At 36.2% G+C, this 19,443-nt stretch overlaps 2 protein-coding genes across 11 annotated transcripts in view; one reads left to right on the top strand and one right to left on the bottom strand.

The window, feature by feature from the left end:
* The window catches only part of LOC121386338, a 65,541-nt gene extending 58,006 nt beyond the window's left edge, over positions 1 to 7,535 (bottom strand). For all 5 annotated transcript variants that reach the window (XM_041517210.1, XM_041517212.1, XM_041517209.1 and 2 more), the window contains exons 1-2: positions 7,485 to 7,535; positions 2,939 to 3,019 (exon numbers count right to left, since the gene is read on the bottom strand). In XM_041517210.1, the coding sequence (XP_041373144.1) occupies positions 2,939 to 3,019; positions 7,485 to 7,500 (97 nt within the window). In that variant the 5' untranslated portion in view covers positions 7,501 to 7,535. The remainder of the gene's footprint in view (positions 1 to 2,938; positions 3,020 to 7,484) is intronic.
* A 1,797-nt stretch (positions 7,536 to 9,332) lies between these two features.
* Positions 9,333 to 19,443, top strand: part of LOC121386622 — a 49,565-nt gene continuing 39,454 nt past the window's right edge. For 4 of the 6 annotated variants that reach the window (XM_041517583.1, XM_041517585.1, XM_041517587.1 and 1 more), the window contains exons 1-2: positions 9,333 to 9,460; positions 17,207 to 17,287. In XM_041517583.1, coding sequence (XP_041373517.1) covers positions 17,209 to 17,287 — 79 coding nt within the window. In that variant the 5' untranslated portion in view covers positions 9,333 to 9,460; positions 17,207 to 17,208. Of the gene's footprint in view, positions 9,461 to 12,666; positions 13,211 to 17,206; positions 17,288 to 19,071; positions 19,353 to 19,443 lie in introns of those variants that run through there. The other 2 variants (XM_041517586.1, XM_041517584.1) reach the window with 2 other exon arrangements.

Here is a 19,443-nt window from a genome sequence, read left to right on the forward strand (position 1 = left end):
ATAACATGCATATATGTGTAAATTAAACTATTTTATACCAAGTCAGTTCGTTTACGTTGCTGTCCATGGCAAGAAATTATTGGGTTATTTTTACATGCAACATGACAGGTTAAACCTTGTAAATAAAAGTATTGTGTTATGATGAAGCTATACAGGTATGCCAGCAGAAGGAAGGTCAGAATATTGATGTTAATTGAAGAAAAATGAACACAATACGAGAATTTAAAGACTTTTACAGACTTTTATTACAATTCAAAGACTTTCAAAGACCTAAAATAAAAAATTTCAAATTCAAATACTTTCAAGGAATTTAAAGACCGTTACAAACCCTGTTAATTAAATGTCAGTTTTAAGAAAATAATTAAAAAAACAAGCATGTAAACATTGTCTGTCAGAAAAAGTGGCTCTTAGATTGTGTGCAGAAGCCACAGGTCCCTTTTAGACTTACATGTAGTGTTGAAGGATTCATCATATAGGAAATTGGGAAGGGGGGGGGGGGGGGGGGGGCGGGGGGTTGCTATGTAGTTCCACCCAAAAAAAGGTATTTTTTTCTGTTTATTCTTATTCAGGAATGTTTGCAGTGGTGTCTTGATTGCATGCATGCTCTTGACAATGTGCACAAAATTAACAAATATTGAAATTAGTACACATATCTGACAAACGCAAAATAGCTGAAAAGAGATGAGGGCTTTGTAAATGTAAGTTAATTTTATTTAGATTAAATTAGCAAGTAAGACTTAACATGCATTTAAAACCGATATATATATATATGATATCGAAAATACTGCTCGATATCGGTATTGGTATCGGTATTGTATCAATACCAAATACTGTACTGATACCGAGGTAAATCACCCCAGAAAGTTTTGGGTATGGTGCTATGAAATTGAATATTTACAAAGTGTGTGCTGAATGCAACCGCAGTAGCTAGATGGTAATCCAGGCAAAAAAAAAATTAATATACGTACATGTGTATGTTATTTTACATATACTGACACATAATGAAAACGCAAAAACAACTTTTCATTGCAAATAACAACAAACTATTAATGAATTGATGGATAATGTATTCATGAGATTCATGAGATACATTCACGACTGGTATTCATGAGATACATGTACATTCACATGGAAACATGGCCAGTTATCATCAGTAATCGAGTTGCATTCGTAATCGAAAAGTTCAACACCCCCCACCCCATATCAAGGTCAATATCTGGTGTGTCCACCATTGGCCCGTGAGCATGCGTGAAGACGACGGGGAAAGGATTGGCACAAACATCTCAAATAAGCCACAGGAATGTTCCTCCACTCATGCAATGCCTGTGCAAGCTCAGCGACGTTACACGGTGGTGGCTGGTGGTGACATACACAACGTCCTAACTCATCCCACATGTGTTCAATTGGGTTCAAATCCGGTCAAACGGCGGGCCAGTTCATAACGGTGATACTGGCTTGTTGCAGGAATGCCTGGGTAATTCTTGCAGTATGTGGACGGGCATTGTCTTGTTGAAACAGTCTTCGGTGACTGTGCAAAAGTGGCTGGAGAACTGGTCTTAGAATAATGTCAACATAATGCTGGGCTGTAAGGGCATCGTGGACAATGATGAGATCACTCCTGAAATCACAGTTGATTGCCCCCCCCATACCATCAGACAACCGCCGCCAAACCTATCACGTTCCCTCACACATCCGTCAACGTACCATTCACGGAGTCTCCTGTACACACGTGCTCTTCCATCGGCAAAGGAGACAGAGAAACAGGACTCATCTGAGAAAACAATGCTCCAGTAAAAGGCTGGTGGATGATTACCATTCTCGAGAGCAAACTGTAGTCTCGCAGCACGATGTCGCAGTGTCATGATGTTACCGTTGTACGGGCATCTGCATCCGAGTTCAGCCGTTCTGAGTCGACGGATGACCGTCATTGGATGGATAGGTCTTCCATGACGTCCTATCATGTTGCTTGCTGTCATCATCACAGTTCTGAACCGGTCACGGAGGTGGTGTCGTCGAATCTGCCGATCTTAGCGTGGGGTCGTAACGGGATGTTGACCAGGTCGAGGTTGATCACGGACACTCCCAGTCTGTTGATGACGTTCAACAAGTCGTCCAATAGTTGATGGATGGACTCTGAAGGTCCTAGCAACTTGGCTTTGCGAAGTCCCCCCTTGAACCATGCCCAACGCTCACTCCCTTTGTTCTTCTCCGAGTCATGGCATTCTTAATGTGACGAGGAATATGACACCGTTACGTGATTTTTATGTGTCCACATACTAGCATTTCACATGCATTGCATGCAGCATGATTGAGCATGCAGCATGATTGAGCATGTAGTGAACACATTTCACACCATTTTGTGTGTTTCTGCTATTGTATGTGTAACAAGAACAAAATCAGGATTAAAACCCAGACAAAAGTACCAATCAATGGCTTCCTCTCATAAATTGTTATTTTAAGTCCAATAAATATATTTTTCATTAATCACAACAAAATATTGAAAAATATCTGTTTTGTGTTTTCATTGTGTGTCAGTATATTTCAAACCATTTTTGTATCTCCTATATTCAACAGCCATAACTCTGTGAAAAAGGGTACAAAGGGTTGAGGCATGCATCTCCAGAAAATATATTGGGGGAAAAACACTTTAATGTGTGTTTTGTCGTCTGTCTGTTTGACTCTCTCCCTCCCTCTGCCCCCACTCCCTCTCTCTCTCTCTCTCTCTCTCTCGATTTTCTCTCTCTCTCTTTTTTTTCCCCCGAATATATATATTATTGTGAGGATTTATCATTTACTATAGTATAGAATTTTAAAATTGAAGGCAAACTATTTAAGCTCAAGTAAACCATCTTTTGTCTGCATTTCTTTTTGTCATGACAATTTGCTGAATTCCAAGAACTGTCAGTTAAAATACATGTATGTCATTTTACACAAATACCTTTATTAGCAGTGGTGTGATTGGTGGAAAATATCACCACAGTGACTGCCAATGTGGCATACAGCTTTAACAGCATCATACCTGTAAATAAATAACAAAAAGGTAAGTTAATTCGAACAATTCAACAAGTAAGTAAATAAATAAATAACAGTAACATACACATAGTATGAGTTTAGCTTAAAGGTAGACTAAATTCCAACATGAGCCTTATGTGTTGGAAAGATGCATACCCGGACCACCAACACATACTGACACTTTAACAAATGAAAAACGCGTAATGTTAGAGTTAATAAAAAAACATGATTATTCCTGCTAACTGGGGGCAGCCATTTTGTTCCATTTTTGTGACGACGTCCGGTGGTATAGCTTGAGATGAAGTGATGTCAGCTCCGTCCAACTTCTCTATGCACAGTGTAAACAAACACTCTAATTTACGACAAAGCGCTTCGCTTTCATCAACCTGACTTGTAAAACAAAATAAATGACTTGATAGTATAATAAACTATTTAACTAAATATATTTCAATTTGCATCAATATAATGAAATGGAGTTATAGTATTTTTTATCTTTTAAAAAATCCAAAGAAAAAATGTGTATTATTAGGCCTATTGGTAGGATACTTTAGAGCAAAAACGACCACTCACGATACCCAAGTGATAATTTTCTTTTCTTTGGGACTACGTAATTGGTCAGTTTTATATTAGATGGGAAAGTCTACTTAATCAAGGGTTTTACAGAATTACTTACAGTAATAAAGCAGGACGGCTGGTAATGTCCATTACAATTTGAGGTTATCACACAATACCCTGTGATCTTAATAAAAGAGGCACGTGTTTTTAATGTCTAGACACAGTGTCTGGGGACTGTCTAAATATACACCTGATAATCAAGAATCACAGGTACAGGCCACGGAAAGAAAAGACCAATTAACCAAGAAAACACTCCAACTATTATTTCAGTACATAGGTTAATTTATGTACAAAACATATGGTAATACAGTTATTTTTACAATGGTGGTTTATTTTGTATTGAAAAATAAACCACATATACACATTGCTGTGTTACTGGGATGGATATTATTACAGAACATTGCGATGCATCCGCAAAAATCAGGTATGGTTTTTTTCTTCAGTTCGAAGACTAATTCCTGACGTGACACATCAGGTATTACGTAACCACCAGCTCGCCAGAGGGCGTATTCACTGGAATGGAACAAAATGGCTGCGCCTGTTATATATAATAGCCGTCACATTTAACCATTCTATTAAATAACTATACGATTTTACTTGTTGATATTAACCAATAATGTGCATTATGTATCACTGAATATGCATACCAGTCCAAAAGCCTTGCTTTAGCATTCCTTTAAGGGTTCTCTATACCGTATACGCAAATATGTTCACGAATAAAATATACCGCGAAAATCGCGAACACATTGATAGCACCGTGAATTTAATTATGCGCAAACTTATTTCCGATTTGGTATAATATTCTTTACCTTATAATATATAGTCTTATCTTTACACGCCCAACCCATATCAGAATCAAGCAGTCAGAGGTCCGCAAGGTCACGTGATTCTGTAAACTTGCCTGGTCACGTGGATTTGATCGAAGTGACACACAGTTGCACGTAAGTCTGTTGTTACGTAACCTCAGTTTTGTTTGTTTTCTTTGTAACCTTGAATGGAAGTTTTTGGGTACCACCAATAATTAAAAGTTATTTCCGCTGATATTTGCGTTTTTCAATTCTCTGTATCGCATGTGCATGTTCCACCAATAACATGTCTTATCAGACATACATACAACATTGACGTCTCGCTGACAGCATGTGCGTGTTCCATCAATAACATGTCTTATCAGACATACATACAACATTGACGTCTCGCTGACAGCATGTGCGTGTTCCACCAATAACATGTCTTATCAGACATACATACAACATTGACGTCTCGCTGACAGCATGTGCGTGTTCCACCAATAACATGTCTTATCAGACATACATACAACATTGACGTCTCGCTGACAGCATGTGCGTGAAATCGTCATTGAAAAGAGTTTGGCAAATGAAATATGGGTAATTTTGATTTTATTATCGGGGGACACAATCGCGAAAACGTAAAATGAAAGCCCAATCGCGAATTATTTTAGCCACGAAAATATTTGCGTATACGGTATATAAATGTTATTCTGCTTATTACATGTATTTTTTCTCACATAATAAACAGAATAATGCTAGGGGACACTCATATTAATAGTTTTACTATTATCTGCACACTAGGCTATAGTAATAATATATTATTATATACATGTATCTATAACATATATCAGTGTTGAACTCCATAATGATGTATGTTGGCACGTCTTCACTAAACTAGCTGGTATGACGTAATTATGCCATCCTCTTGTTTTTCAAAACTACATCCTCTACTGCATTAAGCTTCCAAGTCTGTTCAGTTTTATTTCTCGTGCACATGCAGTTCATGCAATCAACATCTGATTTGTTGTTGTCTACTTGTCATTCATTTTAAATTGACTAAATGGAGGAAGATTAATTAACATTCGGTGCGTGTCACACGACCTCACACTTGTCAGATCAACAATACCAAATCATTTAATATTTATGATTTTTAAGCCCACTGTTGTTAGAACTTGTTTTCAATTATTACCGTATTTCCTCTAATGAGCACCCAGGCTCTTATTCATTTCAAAATGGTCGCAGACCCTGTCCTTTAAGGACAGGTTTGACGTGAGTAATTGCTCCAGCTCGCGCAAAAATATTTCCATGTGGGTGAAAAACTGTTCGTCTCGTCACACGCTGATATCATTAATATATTTACTCAAAATTACTGTGAATAACTCTTATGTAATTTCACGAGAGCAGTTTCTTGCTTAACATTGATTTTCAAACCATAAGCACTGCAGACTCAGTGCTTATAGGAGACCAGCACTTATTGGCCGGCCTTTATTTTTCCAATTTTAGAAATTAAAGCTAAAACCTACAAATTTACAATTTTATTTATTTTTCAACTTTAATTTCGAACTGTAACAAAATGTTAAACTTTAACAAACAATGAACAAATTAATATTATTTGTTCACGTGAAGTGCCTAAATTATACCAGGGAGTAATCAGTTTAAGCCAGTCTAACCCAGCATTTATTAGAGGCCCGGCGTTTATTTTGTTGCAAAGTGCACTTATTGAAGGCTCGGTGCTTATTAGAGGAAATATGGTATCGTCAACGTCCCTAACTGTGTTATGCATGCAACTCCGTTCAGTTTGTTTTCTCATGAATGGTTCACGCAATCAACATCCGATTTATTGTCGTCTGCTAGTCGTTTTTCTTCACAGTTCAGGAACATTTTCATTACCAATAAAGTTCAGACAAGTAAGTATCTAAATACAAAACTTTACAAACACCTAAAATCATTAATTATAACCATTGTAAATAATTTTGAGTGTATAAATTGTGTTAATTAAGAATCAATTCTTAAATTTTTATTTTATTTTAAAAACTATTAACTGGTATGAACGTAATGCCCATCAGTATTGACATCAAGTGTTTGCGATGTGTGTTGGTAAAAACGGGGACAGGACCAGAACGCTTGACAAACTGAATATTTCCTTTTTAAAAAATATTAACTGTTCGTCAACTATCCATATTTAAGAAACATATATTTTTAATATAGTGGCCTTAAAAACGGAAAGTCACGAGCCGCACATGCGCGGTACGATACCTTTTGCAAACGCATGTGTCTGAACGCAGTTAGAAACGTTGCACTCTTTCCTGTTTACTGGAGGGTGCTACACTTTTCTTTAGTAGAATGAATTTGTTTTACGTCCACATTGTTGATTTATCACGTTAACTGATTGCAATTTATTTTGTTTCACATATCGTTGCTGAAAAATGTTAAAATGGTATTTATGTAAATATCGTATTTATGTTTTTGTTGTTAGGTGAACGCAGTTTGGGACGTCGAGATACCGTATGCTACATCCGCGTGCCTCTACTGCAGTGAATAGTATTCATAATCCATTCATAACAATTGCAAATAATTTTGAGTGTATAAATTGTGTTAATTAAAAATCAATTCATTAAAAAAATTATATTTTACAAACAATTCACTGGTATGAACGTATAATGCCTATCCGTACTGACATCACGTGCTGCCGGTGGGTGTTGGTAAAACGCGGACCGGATCAGAATGCTTGACAAACTGATTTTTTCCTTTAAAAAAATAATTAAACAGTGTTCATCAACTGTGCATAATTAAGAAACTTTTTTTGTTCATGTAGTGGCCTTTAAAATGGAAATTGACGAACCGAACATGCGCGATACAATACTTTTTTGCATGAACGCAGTTAGAAACGTTGCACTCTTTTCTGTTTACTGGAGGAAGCTTCACTTTTGTTTACTAGAATGTATTTGTATTACATCCATATTGTTGATTTTTTTTTTTTTTTTTTTACCGTTAATTGATACACCGATTAATACACTGTATGTTAACCGCAATTTGCCTGCAATCAGAATCAGAATTATATGCACTTACTAGCTAAACGAAACATCGAACAACCGGAGTCATTTTCGTGTCGTCTGATCATTAGGCTAGAGGTAGCTGAGAAGTAAAGTTGACTAATCAGCGTCGTGTTACGAAGATAGTGCCTTTGAAATGCACACCATTTTTTAAAATAAAATAATTTATGAGTTTGAAAATAGGTAGGAAATTGGACCTTTGACAGGAATTGCACCTACTTTTTATAGTGCACAATTGTGTTGAATACGATCTCATTTTCCATGAGTTGTTTGTGCGTACCGAGTATGAATACATGGCCGGGTAGCTGAGTCACCTTCAGCCCTAATATAACCCATTATTGATACTGATATGTGGGGTAAGGCTAGAGGAAAGTCTGTAATGCTTATGCAGTTGTTGACAACAAATGGTTGCAAGCTAAGTACTGTGTCTAAATCTGATGCCACAGAGCTTTAGTTTGACTCTTTAGTATTCTCCAGTCTAGCCCGAGTACTCTGACTGTAAGAGAGCTAGACGGACATTTGGACATAAACACGCTCTCATCTGTAATGAGAGCGTGTTTATGTCCAAATGTCCGTCTAGCTCTCTTACAGTCAGAGTACTCGGGCTATCTCCAGTCCAGTCATGACATTAAGACCTAAACACCGGAGCGGAGTATATGAAGGTGCCAAAAAGAGTGGGAGTGTGTGGGTTGGGGGGAACACACCCCCACATCCTTTTACGAAAGATTCGTCTAGTCAGATCACGGTTATTGCCTCGTTGAGTAACGGGTGTAATAATCGCGGGCGTACTATACCGTGATCTAACTAGATCGAATCTCGAGTTATGAATGACGTAAGGGTAGACCGGGGCTGGTTATCACACTTTTTATGTCGTTACATTTTTACAATTTATAAAATCTTATTATCAACTGATTTTCTTGTAAAGTTGAAGTCGTTTATAAATATTAATCATATATTGTAACGGTAAATGGGATCAGGTTAAAAACGAACCATTTTCGTTGGCGAAAACGGAACCGAATTTGGCAAAAACGTACCTCAAAGTATTGGCTCAGTGTGGTTATAACGGTAGCCTACCTTTTAAACATATTCTTATTATTGCATATAATAAACATGAACCATTCGTAGCTACCCTTCTTGCCCTCGCATGTGCAGGTCTACACCGAAATGCAATTATTTAACATTTTAAACAAACTTCATTTTTATTTTCTATTTTACCCTAAAGGCCTAATTACACTGGAGAGCAGTAACGGAAAACCGCGCGTTAAAAAAAAAAAATAGAACTAGTGCTTTTTCAATGGATCCAATTAAGCGATTTTTCTAAAAATGCCGCGCGGCAAAATTATGATTTCAGCCAATCGGGGCGAGTGTTGTATATAGTGCTTCGAAAAATCTAGTGTTTATCAGAGGAATACCACAAATATATTTATTGTTAATGTTAATGGCGGTTGGTGGCGTGTAATATCTTGGTCGACTTGATGTTTCTGAAACGATGTGCCTTATTTTGTTTATCAATATGTTTATACATGCCTATATAGGTTACTTAAAGCCTTTGAGTATCGCTTATTGGTTTTCTCCAAGTTGCTCTAAAACCTGTGCAAACTAACCACGGGATATTCAGAATTAGGCGAAGAAGCGATCTTCATGTGAACTCAGTTCACGTACTATTTTATTAAATCGGTTAAGTAGGAATAAATTATCACTCACAGCAATTGTCATCAACAGTATGGGTGAAACACATCATTGCAATACAACATTACATGGTTGCGAGACTATGGTAGCAACTCCGTTAATAAAGGTCTGACGAAGGATAAAATGTTTTTGTTCGCAGGCTTCACAACCGCTTGTATTTTTTGCTAGAAATATTTCAGTTCTGAGTCTGCATTTCCAGTTCCAGATGTTTATATTTTAAAAATCATGACGTTTCTTGGTTATAACTAGAAACTTCCACAGTAGGGAAATACGGTACGACGACGGTAAATTATACACACTTTGGCAAGTATTAAATTTAGTCTTACATTAATAAGTTGCACAATGCCATAGGCCTGGTAGTGCATAGATTTAGTTTTTGGAAGTTGCGACAAAATTATTGATAATTCTAATGTTTTTAAATTGTACCCTTTACAATATATATATGCTGATACTTGATTTCCATCTGGGGATTAACCACTGGAAAAGGAAAATTGGGCTTTAATTTCCTAAAAGAACACTGACAACATAACAACTTTCTACATAGTCCCTCCCATCGTCCTACAAAAATGTGTTTCAGTTTTGTTTGACGTAAGAAGAAAAGTAAAAGTGTTTTGGAAATAAAAAAAACAAATACTATTTATGTATCCATTTTAGAAAACAATTGTCTCAGACTGAGAAACAAATAACTTGTAGTATGAAAAAAGGCGTTCCCTATAGGAAGGACTATATAGCTAAAATTAGTGTGTGTCACATGACCTCATACGTGCCAGATCGACAAGGCTGAATCATAGTTTTGGTCGCTATTATTTTGTTTTAATTTCTTTCTAGCGTTATACATTTCATGGACTTTACACCATTTTAAAATACAGATAAATGAAGAACTTTTATCTTAGTAAAACATAATTAATCAATATCGTCTAGGTATGTATTATGACGCGGTATATATTTTGGCGCGCTATCTTTAAATAGCAATTGTGCGTCATCAAAGAAAATCTATGACGTCAAATGCAGAAGTTTTTGTTGACGAAGTAATTTTTATTGATAAAAATAAAGCAATGTTTACAATTTGCCAGTTTGCGGTAAGTATGCAGGCCCGTAACCAGCATTTCGAGTGACTAAGTATTTGCTGGGACCTTTTGGATAAGAATAAGAATAATTTATTTGCATAACACCCGAATATGGGCAGAGCAAAAATAACAATATAATATACATTTATCTGCAGTAACAGTAACATAAATATACATTAATTACATGAACAAACATCTGAATCAACAAATACATATGTAATTTAAGCCGTATTACTAGTGATATTAATATTTAGATAAAAGCAAATATTGTCAGAAGTGTAGAGCCATAAAAAACCATCAACTATGGCGTTCGTGAATTATTTTTCACGAATCCACACACCCTCGTACATTCTCCATTAGTTTATACAGACGTGAAATGCAAACAATTTGAAATTACTTCCAACTCATATGCTTTCACGCAACTTAAAGCATCTCTTTACAAAATTGCATAATTCCGGAATATTGTTGCGTGTAAGAAATAAGAATTTTTCATTATTAGTCAAAAAAGAAAAATGTGATTCTTGTTTTATTATGTTTTGATGTAAATCATTTCTAAAAGCATTATATATAGGGCACGTCATAATGAAATGATATTCGTCTTCAACTTCTAGGGGGCAGTTGGGACAATATCTCTCATTCGCAGGGAAAGGTGGTTTCAATCATAAGTGAATGTGAACTTAAACGAAGCCTACTAAAAGCTTTTCTGCTTTCATAGTCTTTGGTATGTAATAAATAGGACTCAACTGAACTCGAGACTATTAAATAGAACTCAACTGAACTCGATATTTTTTTGAATTACATATATGTGCGCATTTTATTACCATATTTGTTAGAATTTTTGTTTGATGTTAGCTGTGTCGTAATATACTGCAAAAAGTACTGCTCGCATTTAATTACGAGTTCACCTAAAGTGCATGCAGTCGGTAATTCTGGAGTTGAAGATAGATGCGTCGGAATTCCAATTAGGTTTGCAGCATTAATAAGTTTAGCTACCCACAACGGTTTGTTGTTCTGAGCTGACTTTGAGCTATCAATAAACGCAGCAGTTAACAGTGGGTTGTTTGAAGTCTGGATATGTAATACATATTTAAAGGCATTAATAATTATATCATACGTCAGTGGCAATCTTCCTAATTCTGCTAATGCTGCAGCATTACTGGTATATTTATTGACCCCCAAAATCCATTTACAGAATTTTATGTGTACTTTTTCTACATCAAGAGTAAAATAATTTGTGTTACAAACTTGTGGTCCCCAAATTTCACTCCCATATAACAACACTGGTTTAATTAATGTATTGAATAGTTTAATGCAAATATTGATAGGTGGATTGTGTTTGAGAATTGATTTTAATAAGTGATTTAAAGATTTAAGTCCTTTGTTTTTTAAACACTTTACACCGATGTTGAATTTACCATGGCTGTCTATAGTGATACCCAAATATGTGTAGTCATTAGATATGTTAATTTTGGAGGACCCTATGATAAAGTTAAGATGATCTGTGTTCATTTTGCGCTTATTGAAGACAATAATGTTAGATTTTTCAACATTAATGGGAAGATCATTACATATAGCATATTGATTGACAGCATTCAGCGTATTTTGGAGCCCTGATGCTGAAGGGGACAGAAGCACCAAATCATCTGCGAATAAGAGATGGTTGATTGTCAAATTATTCATATCAATAGGTTCACATTGTGCATCAAAATACTTAACAATATCATCTATAAAGATATTAAAAAGCAAAGGGGATAAATTACAACCCTGTCGTACACCACGGCTGGGATGGAACATGGGTGATGTACCTGCTGACGTTTAATTTGATATGAGTCACCTATATACATAGAGTGAATTAATTTTACAAAGTTACCAGTGATGCCACTTTTCACTAATTTCATTAATAGTTTTTCTCTATTAATCATATCAAAAGCTTTTTTAAAGTCTATGAAAGCTGCATATACAGGTTGGTTAACAGAGATATATTTTTGTACTGTGGATTGCAGAATGAACAAATTGTCAGTAGTTCTGTGGTTCTCACGAAAACCACTTTAATTCATACTAAGTATATTGTTTTGTTCCAAATAATTTTTGAGTCTTCTTGCCAAAAAATTTGTAAATAGTTTTCCAACACATGAACTTATTGCAATTCCTCTGTAATTGTTAGGGTCTGTTTTGGTTCCCTTTTTAAGTAGCATTTTTAAGATTGATTCATTCCACTTTTCTGGGAATGACGAATTTTGTAATACCAAGTTAAATAATTTAACAAAGTAGTCTATCATAGGCCACATAATTGATTTTAGTAATTCATTGGCAATACAATCTTTTCCACTGGACTTGCCATTCTTTAATAATTTAGTGCTCGCCATAATCTCTGTAGCTGATACAGGCATGTTTAGAGACGGGTTAGGAATGTTCCATTTAGGCGGCATTTAAATGTGGCCTTCATTTGAATAATCTGAAGTGAGTTTCTTAAAATGTTCGTAACAACTATCTGGATCAGGTAGAATGTCTATATTATTATCTGATAATTGCAGTTGTTTTATTAGATACCAACATTTTTGTTGATCACCATTTATATGATTTTCAATTTGTGATATTATATTTTGTTTATATTGACGAGCTTTATATTTACATAGGCGTTTATATGCTTTTTTTGCGGAGTAAAACCTTTCAAGAAATATTCTGTTATTGGGATATTCTTGCATGTTTTTACAAGCAGTAAGTGCAGAAAATTTGTATTCTTTGCATGCCTGATCAAACCATTTCCGCTTACGTTTAGGTTTATTTGAAGATTTAACCAAAGTCATGGACTTTAGGCTTATGGTGGAAAGAACTACCTTCATATCAGCTTCTGCTTTATTAACACCTTCCTTATCATTGCTATAGTTATTCATTATAAAGGATTTTAGAAGAGAATCAACATCTGGACATTGAATAGAACATATAGCCTTTGCTTGACTTTCTTCAGTCCACTTAAATCTACCTGGTAATTTCTCATATTTATATCCACATTTGTTTTGTACATGTTTTTTAGATACTAGATGGACAACTACCTGACAATGGTCTGTTAGTAATGATAATGGTTTAACACACATATACAATATATTTTCAACAAAATCTTCAGAAGCAATCATGTAATCGATCATACTAACGCCATTGTATTTATAACATGTGTAGGCCCCTATGCGCCTAATGTGTCACCGTATGTCCGACCATTAAGTATTCTAAGTTTAGTCGACATACAAAGATTGGTAAGTTTAGTGCCATTGGAATTAATTATTGTATCTTTGTTATTTCGATTACAACATGAGTCTAATAAGTAATCTTCTGGAACCGGAACATACTGGTCATCATCTTGGGGTATATAGTCCGATAAATCTGCAGTGCGAGCATTGAAATTTCCACCTAAAATAATGTGACAGTCATTACTTGTTAAACTATTGATATCATTTTCTATTTGTAAGAAAGGGTCTGTGGCACATGTCAAACTGTAGCTAGAAATGCTTGGTGGTATATATACTGATCCCAGCAAGACATCTTTTTGCAGTTGAAGCAGATTTTCTGATATTTTCACCCAAAGAACATACGGACACTTTGTTTTGATAAGATGAAGATACTGCTTCAGATGTTTCTTGAAATATAATATAATACCACCTTTAGATTTTACAGATATTCGATGTTTTTCAAAATATTCAAACGAGTTAATGTCTAAACTATTTTTGGACTCCTCAGAGTGCCAAGATTCAACTAGCGTAACAAAATCTAAATGCTTAACACAACGCAAAAAGTCAAAATCGTTCAATTTTTTCAAAACTCCAGAAATGTTTCAACAGGAATATTTAAACCTCATATCAATGTATAACGTTGAAAAACTAGTAAATAAATACTCGTATTTGCTATGTGAAAGACTAACTTATAATAATTATAGTCTAACTAATTAATGAATGAGCATCGACCAGACTATATGACTAAATGTGACATTCTAGAAAAAGTTATACATGCACATGTGTATATTTTCTAGTTCGGAATCACTTTAAGATATGAAGTTGCCTAAAGCCGCGAAGCCCCCGAGCTCTATTTGGGGGGGTGGGGGGGGGGGCGTCCAGGGGCATGCTCCCACAGGTACTCCCAAACAGAAACCCGTAATACAAATGCTATAGTTACATATATATTGTTATTTTTGCTCTGCCCATATTCGGGTGTTATGCAAATAAATTATTCTTATATAATTTAATATAATGTAACTATAATATATCTGACGTTATTGTTTGGGGATACCTGTGCATGCTCCCAGGAAAATGTGAAATCTTCGAAAGCCTAAAACGCGTTTTCCTGGCATCTGAAAGTTAAAAAGTTACATTTTAAAACATTGACTTTCGACTATTTTGTAGATTATATATTTTTTATTACGGTTATTTATTTATTTTGTTTTTAAGATAATGAAATTTTAGCACACAACAGGAGTTAAGGTTATTGGCAATTGCTCATTATAACGTTAGTAACAGAAAAGGTACGTGCATAAGCGTAGGAAACGGGGGGGGGGGGGGGGGGGGGGGCAACTGCGTCCTAGTGCTGGAGAAAAACCTCAAATTTGGGGGAAAAAATTATGGAGATATTTGGGCAGAATGTGCTAACCTGAAACCTTTTATTAGTTTTAACCATTTATTTCCATCATTCCACCTGCAAAATTAGTTGTCATCCATGTACAAATGCGTAGTGATTCATTTGCAACCCTATATAGCTGTTTGGTAGTAATGGTAATATGAATAAATATTATCTAGATTCGGACATTTTCATTTAATTAGGGCAATAACCAGCCGGCCCCCATTACAACAAGAGTACTGGTGAGGTACATGATACGCCCCTCAGGAGTTTGATGGAAAACCATATCTATATTAATGAATATATGTTACGGGTATGATTCATTTGTAATTATGTGTAATTGCAATGAGATGGATTAACAGTTTGTTTTGGATCAAACACCATCCCAAGTTGTTCCAACATGTGGTTTGATGGTCCTGTATGCATCTGTATGCAAGGTATGATCTGGATACGGATTTACTGTTATGTACAGTAGACCGTGAAAAGTAGGTCACAGTTACCTAGTAATAGTACGCGACACACTGCCATCCCAAGTTCTTACATGTGAGGTTTGATGGTCGTGTATGCATCTGTATACAAGATGTGGTCTGGACAAGCATTTACTGTTTTGTACAGTAGACCATGAAAAGTAGGTCACAGTGACTTAGAAATAGTACGCGACACACCGCCATCCCAAGTTGTTCCTACATGTGAGGTTTGATGGTCCTGTATGCATGTGTATGCAAGATATGGTTAGGACATGAAAAAGTTAACAGACCGACGGACGGACGGACAGCGCCATACCATAATAAGACCCACAGATGGGTGTATTGTGGAGACAAGCAAATATTAAAAAAAGAAAAGAAAAAAGTGGACCTCAGTTTTTGCAGGAGGGTTCGGACGAACCTCCCGAACCCCCATTAAATACGGGCCTGATATAAACAATTAAAACTAGATTTACCATTGTAACTAAAAGTATCCTCGCGGTATGGATTTTGGCGCGGATGAGCAACGATATCGCGTAGTGCAAAAATAACGATGTTTTTTCTTATTATAACCTAATATCATTAAAGTATAAACATTTAAGTCAATATATGGTGATATTTTTTGTTTTAGTTTTAGCTTACTTGTGTACTTCTAACCTTTTTGATGAGGTAAGTATTTTGAAGCGGAACATCCAAATAACTTCTGAACGACCAATATTCAAGAAAAATAACTTCAAACAACTGGAAACGACGTGTGGTGGCCCATAAATCCCATATTAATAATACACGTCAAAAATAATATTATTTTGTATAAAAGTTGTATTATCCACATAGTTCAAGATATATAGGGCAGGCCCGTACGCAGAAATTTATATGAGGGGGTGCGTAATCGACTGCCCAAAGGGCCGGAGTTGTTAGGGGGGTCCGGGGGCATGCCCCTCCGAAAGCTAGAATGCAGGAGATGCATTTTCATGCATCCTGGGAAGCAAATTTGAAACGTTTCTTTGCCTCAAAATATGTCAAATATATTTTTTACACATCCACGGACGGACCTCGGCAGACTGTGGGGGTGGTGCGTACGCACCCTTCGCCCCCCCCCCCCCCCCCCCCCCCTCGCGTACGGGCCTGTAGGGGGAATATAACCAGTATGACACACGTGTGTCATAATGATTTCACGTGCATAACGAATTACGTAATTTTGGGAAGCGACGTCATAACATAATGCGGTTGTTTCTAGTTTTAAGGCCTCAGCACCCGCAGGTGACACACCACAGCAACAGCCCATGCGACTGGTGTCATTACGTCAGTGTTGCTGTGACATGCCACATTTTTGTTATGGTAAACTATTTTATATTTATTGTGTACAATGCCAAACTAATGTTGTCACAATGGCCTGTCACAAACTATAGTTTTGGGTAGTTTTTGTTTTCTTTTTTGACAATTTAAAAATAGTTGGATAAATAATAACTGTGAGACCAGGGCCGTAGCTTGGATTTTTTTTTTTTGGGGGGGGGGGGGGGCAACTGAGTAGTTAATAGTCTAAAACTCCATAAACAGTTAAGAAGAATTTGTTTTTTTAAGTTTCTATATCTTCGTTTGAAGGAACCGCCACACTGTGAGTTCAGTAACCTTGAATTTTTGCCCGTGTTCTCATTGGCTGCAACGTCGCTTCCCAAAATTACGTTGTACGTATGTAATGTTAGGCTCAGACTACCAACTGTCACAAGAAAGTTAGCCAACTTTTTGCTGTCACGACTTTACGATGGTCTAGTTGCTAGTTTGAGGGCTCTTACAACTCGATTCTCGTCGTATAACCCATTAGTTGTTAATCTGAACACACCCATCGTAAGTTGGGGAAATTGCAACCGTCGATTTACTTATATGTACTAACTTACTTATTTGTTATTTATTTACAGGTATGACGTTGTTAAAGCTGAATGTCATATTGGCAGTCACTGTGGTGATATTTTCCACCAGTCACACCGCTGCTAATAAAGGTAATTGTGTAAAGTGACATATTTAACTGTGACAATTCCTGGAATGCAGAAAATTGTCATGACAAAAAGACAAAAGTTTTAACGACACCACAAGAGCACACTGATTAATTGATTATCGGCTATTGGATGTCAAACATTTGGTAATTCTAACAGGTAGTCATCAGAGGAAACCCACTACATTTTTCCTAATGGAGCAAGGGATCTTTTATATGCATTTTCCCACAGATAAGGAAGCACATACCACGACCTTTGACCATTTGTGATGCACTGGTTTGAACAAGGAAAAAAAACAATCACTTGAATGAATCCACCGACGTGGTTAGATCCTGCAACGCAAGCACCTCGAGCGCACACTCAACTGAATGTGCTAAATTCCGTCCCTGACAAAAATAGAAATGTAGACAACAAATGGTTTGCTTGAGCTTAAGTAGTTTGTTTTTAATTTTAAAGAAACAGAGACAGACAGACAAACAGACCGACCGACCGAGACAAACAGGGTGAGGGAGCGAGAATGTTAAATAAATTATATATATACACACATGTACATAGATACACACATACACACACATACATACATACATACATATATGTATATGTAATTCTTAATACAAGTACATGAGGTATCTGAAGATGCTAGGAAATTGTGTGCGAGTGCGTGTATTTTGTGTGTGAATCTATTTTATTATATAACATTTAGTGAAATATCTTAAAATATCGGTGAAATAAAAGTGTTATAAGTCACTCAGTGATGATAACACATTTTGGAGTGAAAATTTCACTATTTCACTCTAAAATGTGTACAGGGATGTGCAGGACGAGAGGAGTGGTTGGGGATGGGGGTGGGGGGGGGAGGGGGGGGGGCAGGGGTCTAGATTGTAGGTAACAGAATTTGGAGCAGTTCTAGAATCTTTCCACCATTTATCCTGTAGGTTTTTTTAAATGGGGATTCTTTAAAAAAGTAGTGCATAGTTTTTTTTGTGGGGGAAAAGCAAGAAAAGAAAAAGATTTAATTACAATATAAAAAAATAAAAATATTAATAATTTGTTGGGATTTGAACCTTCAACCTTCAACCATTATTTTACTATTCACACTCCAATTGTCTTTTCACTTGCAGTCTCCAATTACTCATCTCCTGTATAATCTGAAATACAAATGACATTAGTACATATTATAAAACACAAGACAGACATACAAAACACGAAAGAATGCATCATTAATACCATAGCTACACTACAGAGGCAACGATATATGATTCAAAACTTTTAGTAAATGGAATATTTTTACATGTGGTATAACAATGTTAATAAAAGTGACAATTTAGTTTCTGTAATTTAGTAATATAACTACATATTAATAGAACAGACATTACAGTATACTTTATTTTAGAAACAAACGTACGCCGTAAAAATCATTGCACCAAAATTCTTCGCACACACGTGTAGCAGGACTCGGTGTACACTGTCCAAAACGATTATGTAACAGCACCCCAGACTAGATTAATGTTATATCCCATCAAAAGCATGGACTTCTGCAGCTGCCCGATGCTGCCTACAAGTGGCCAGTGAAACGGTTCCAATCACAGGTGGATGGGTTAATCAGCGGGCTGTCACTAACACACTCCTGTCCTGAACAGAGGAGCCGGTTAATGTGCACGTAAAATCCTCTGACCTGACCTGACCTGACCTAACACACACGTTTTTTAAATTGAATACTAGGCGTCGCATTGAATTTTTTTCTTTGATTAAAAAGTAACATAAATGATTCTCTGGATGATTTTGAACAGGAAATGTTTTCGAGAAATCCAACATGACGCTGGAGGAAGTTTGACCTTCATGTACTGGTAGGTGATTGGAAGTCGATCCACTCGTCACCATCAAACATCAACTTGGCTTTTCGGGGAACACTAACGTGGACTGGGCGTCGTTTTGCCATAAATTGTGCGAAATTAGTTTCACTCGAAAATGCGAGAAGATCGACGGCCCGGGCATTGTACGTACAGCCATTCCAGGAAAAGTGTTACAATTAAAACTGACTAACTGTGAAAAAATTAACTCAATGGGATAGGTAAGAAAGCACTATTTTCAGTAAGGACTATCAATGTAGAACCCAATTCTTGAAAATTACACACCTAATAGTCATAGTTTACGAAATACCT

Source organism: Gigantopelta aegis, chromosome 12 (genome assembly GCF_016097555.1).
Source record: "Gigantopelta aegis isolate Gae_Host chromosome 12, Gae_host_genome, whole genome shotgun sequence".
NCBI lineage: Eukaryota > Metazoa > Mollusca > Gastropoda > Neomphalida > Peltospiridae > Gigantopelta > Gigantopelta aegis.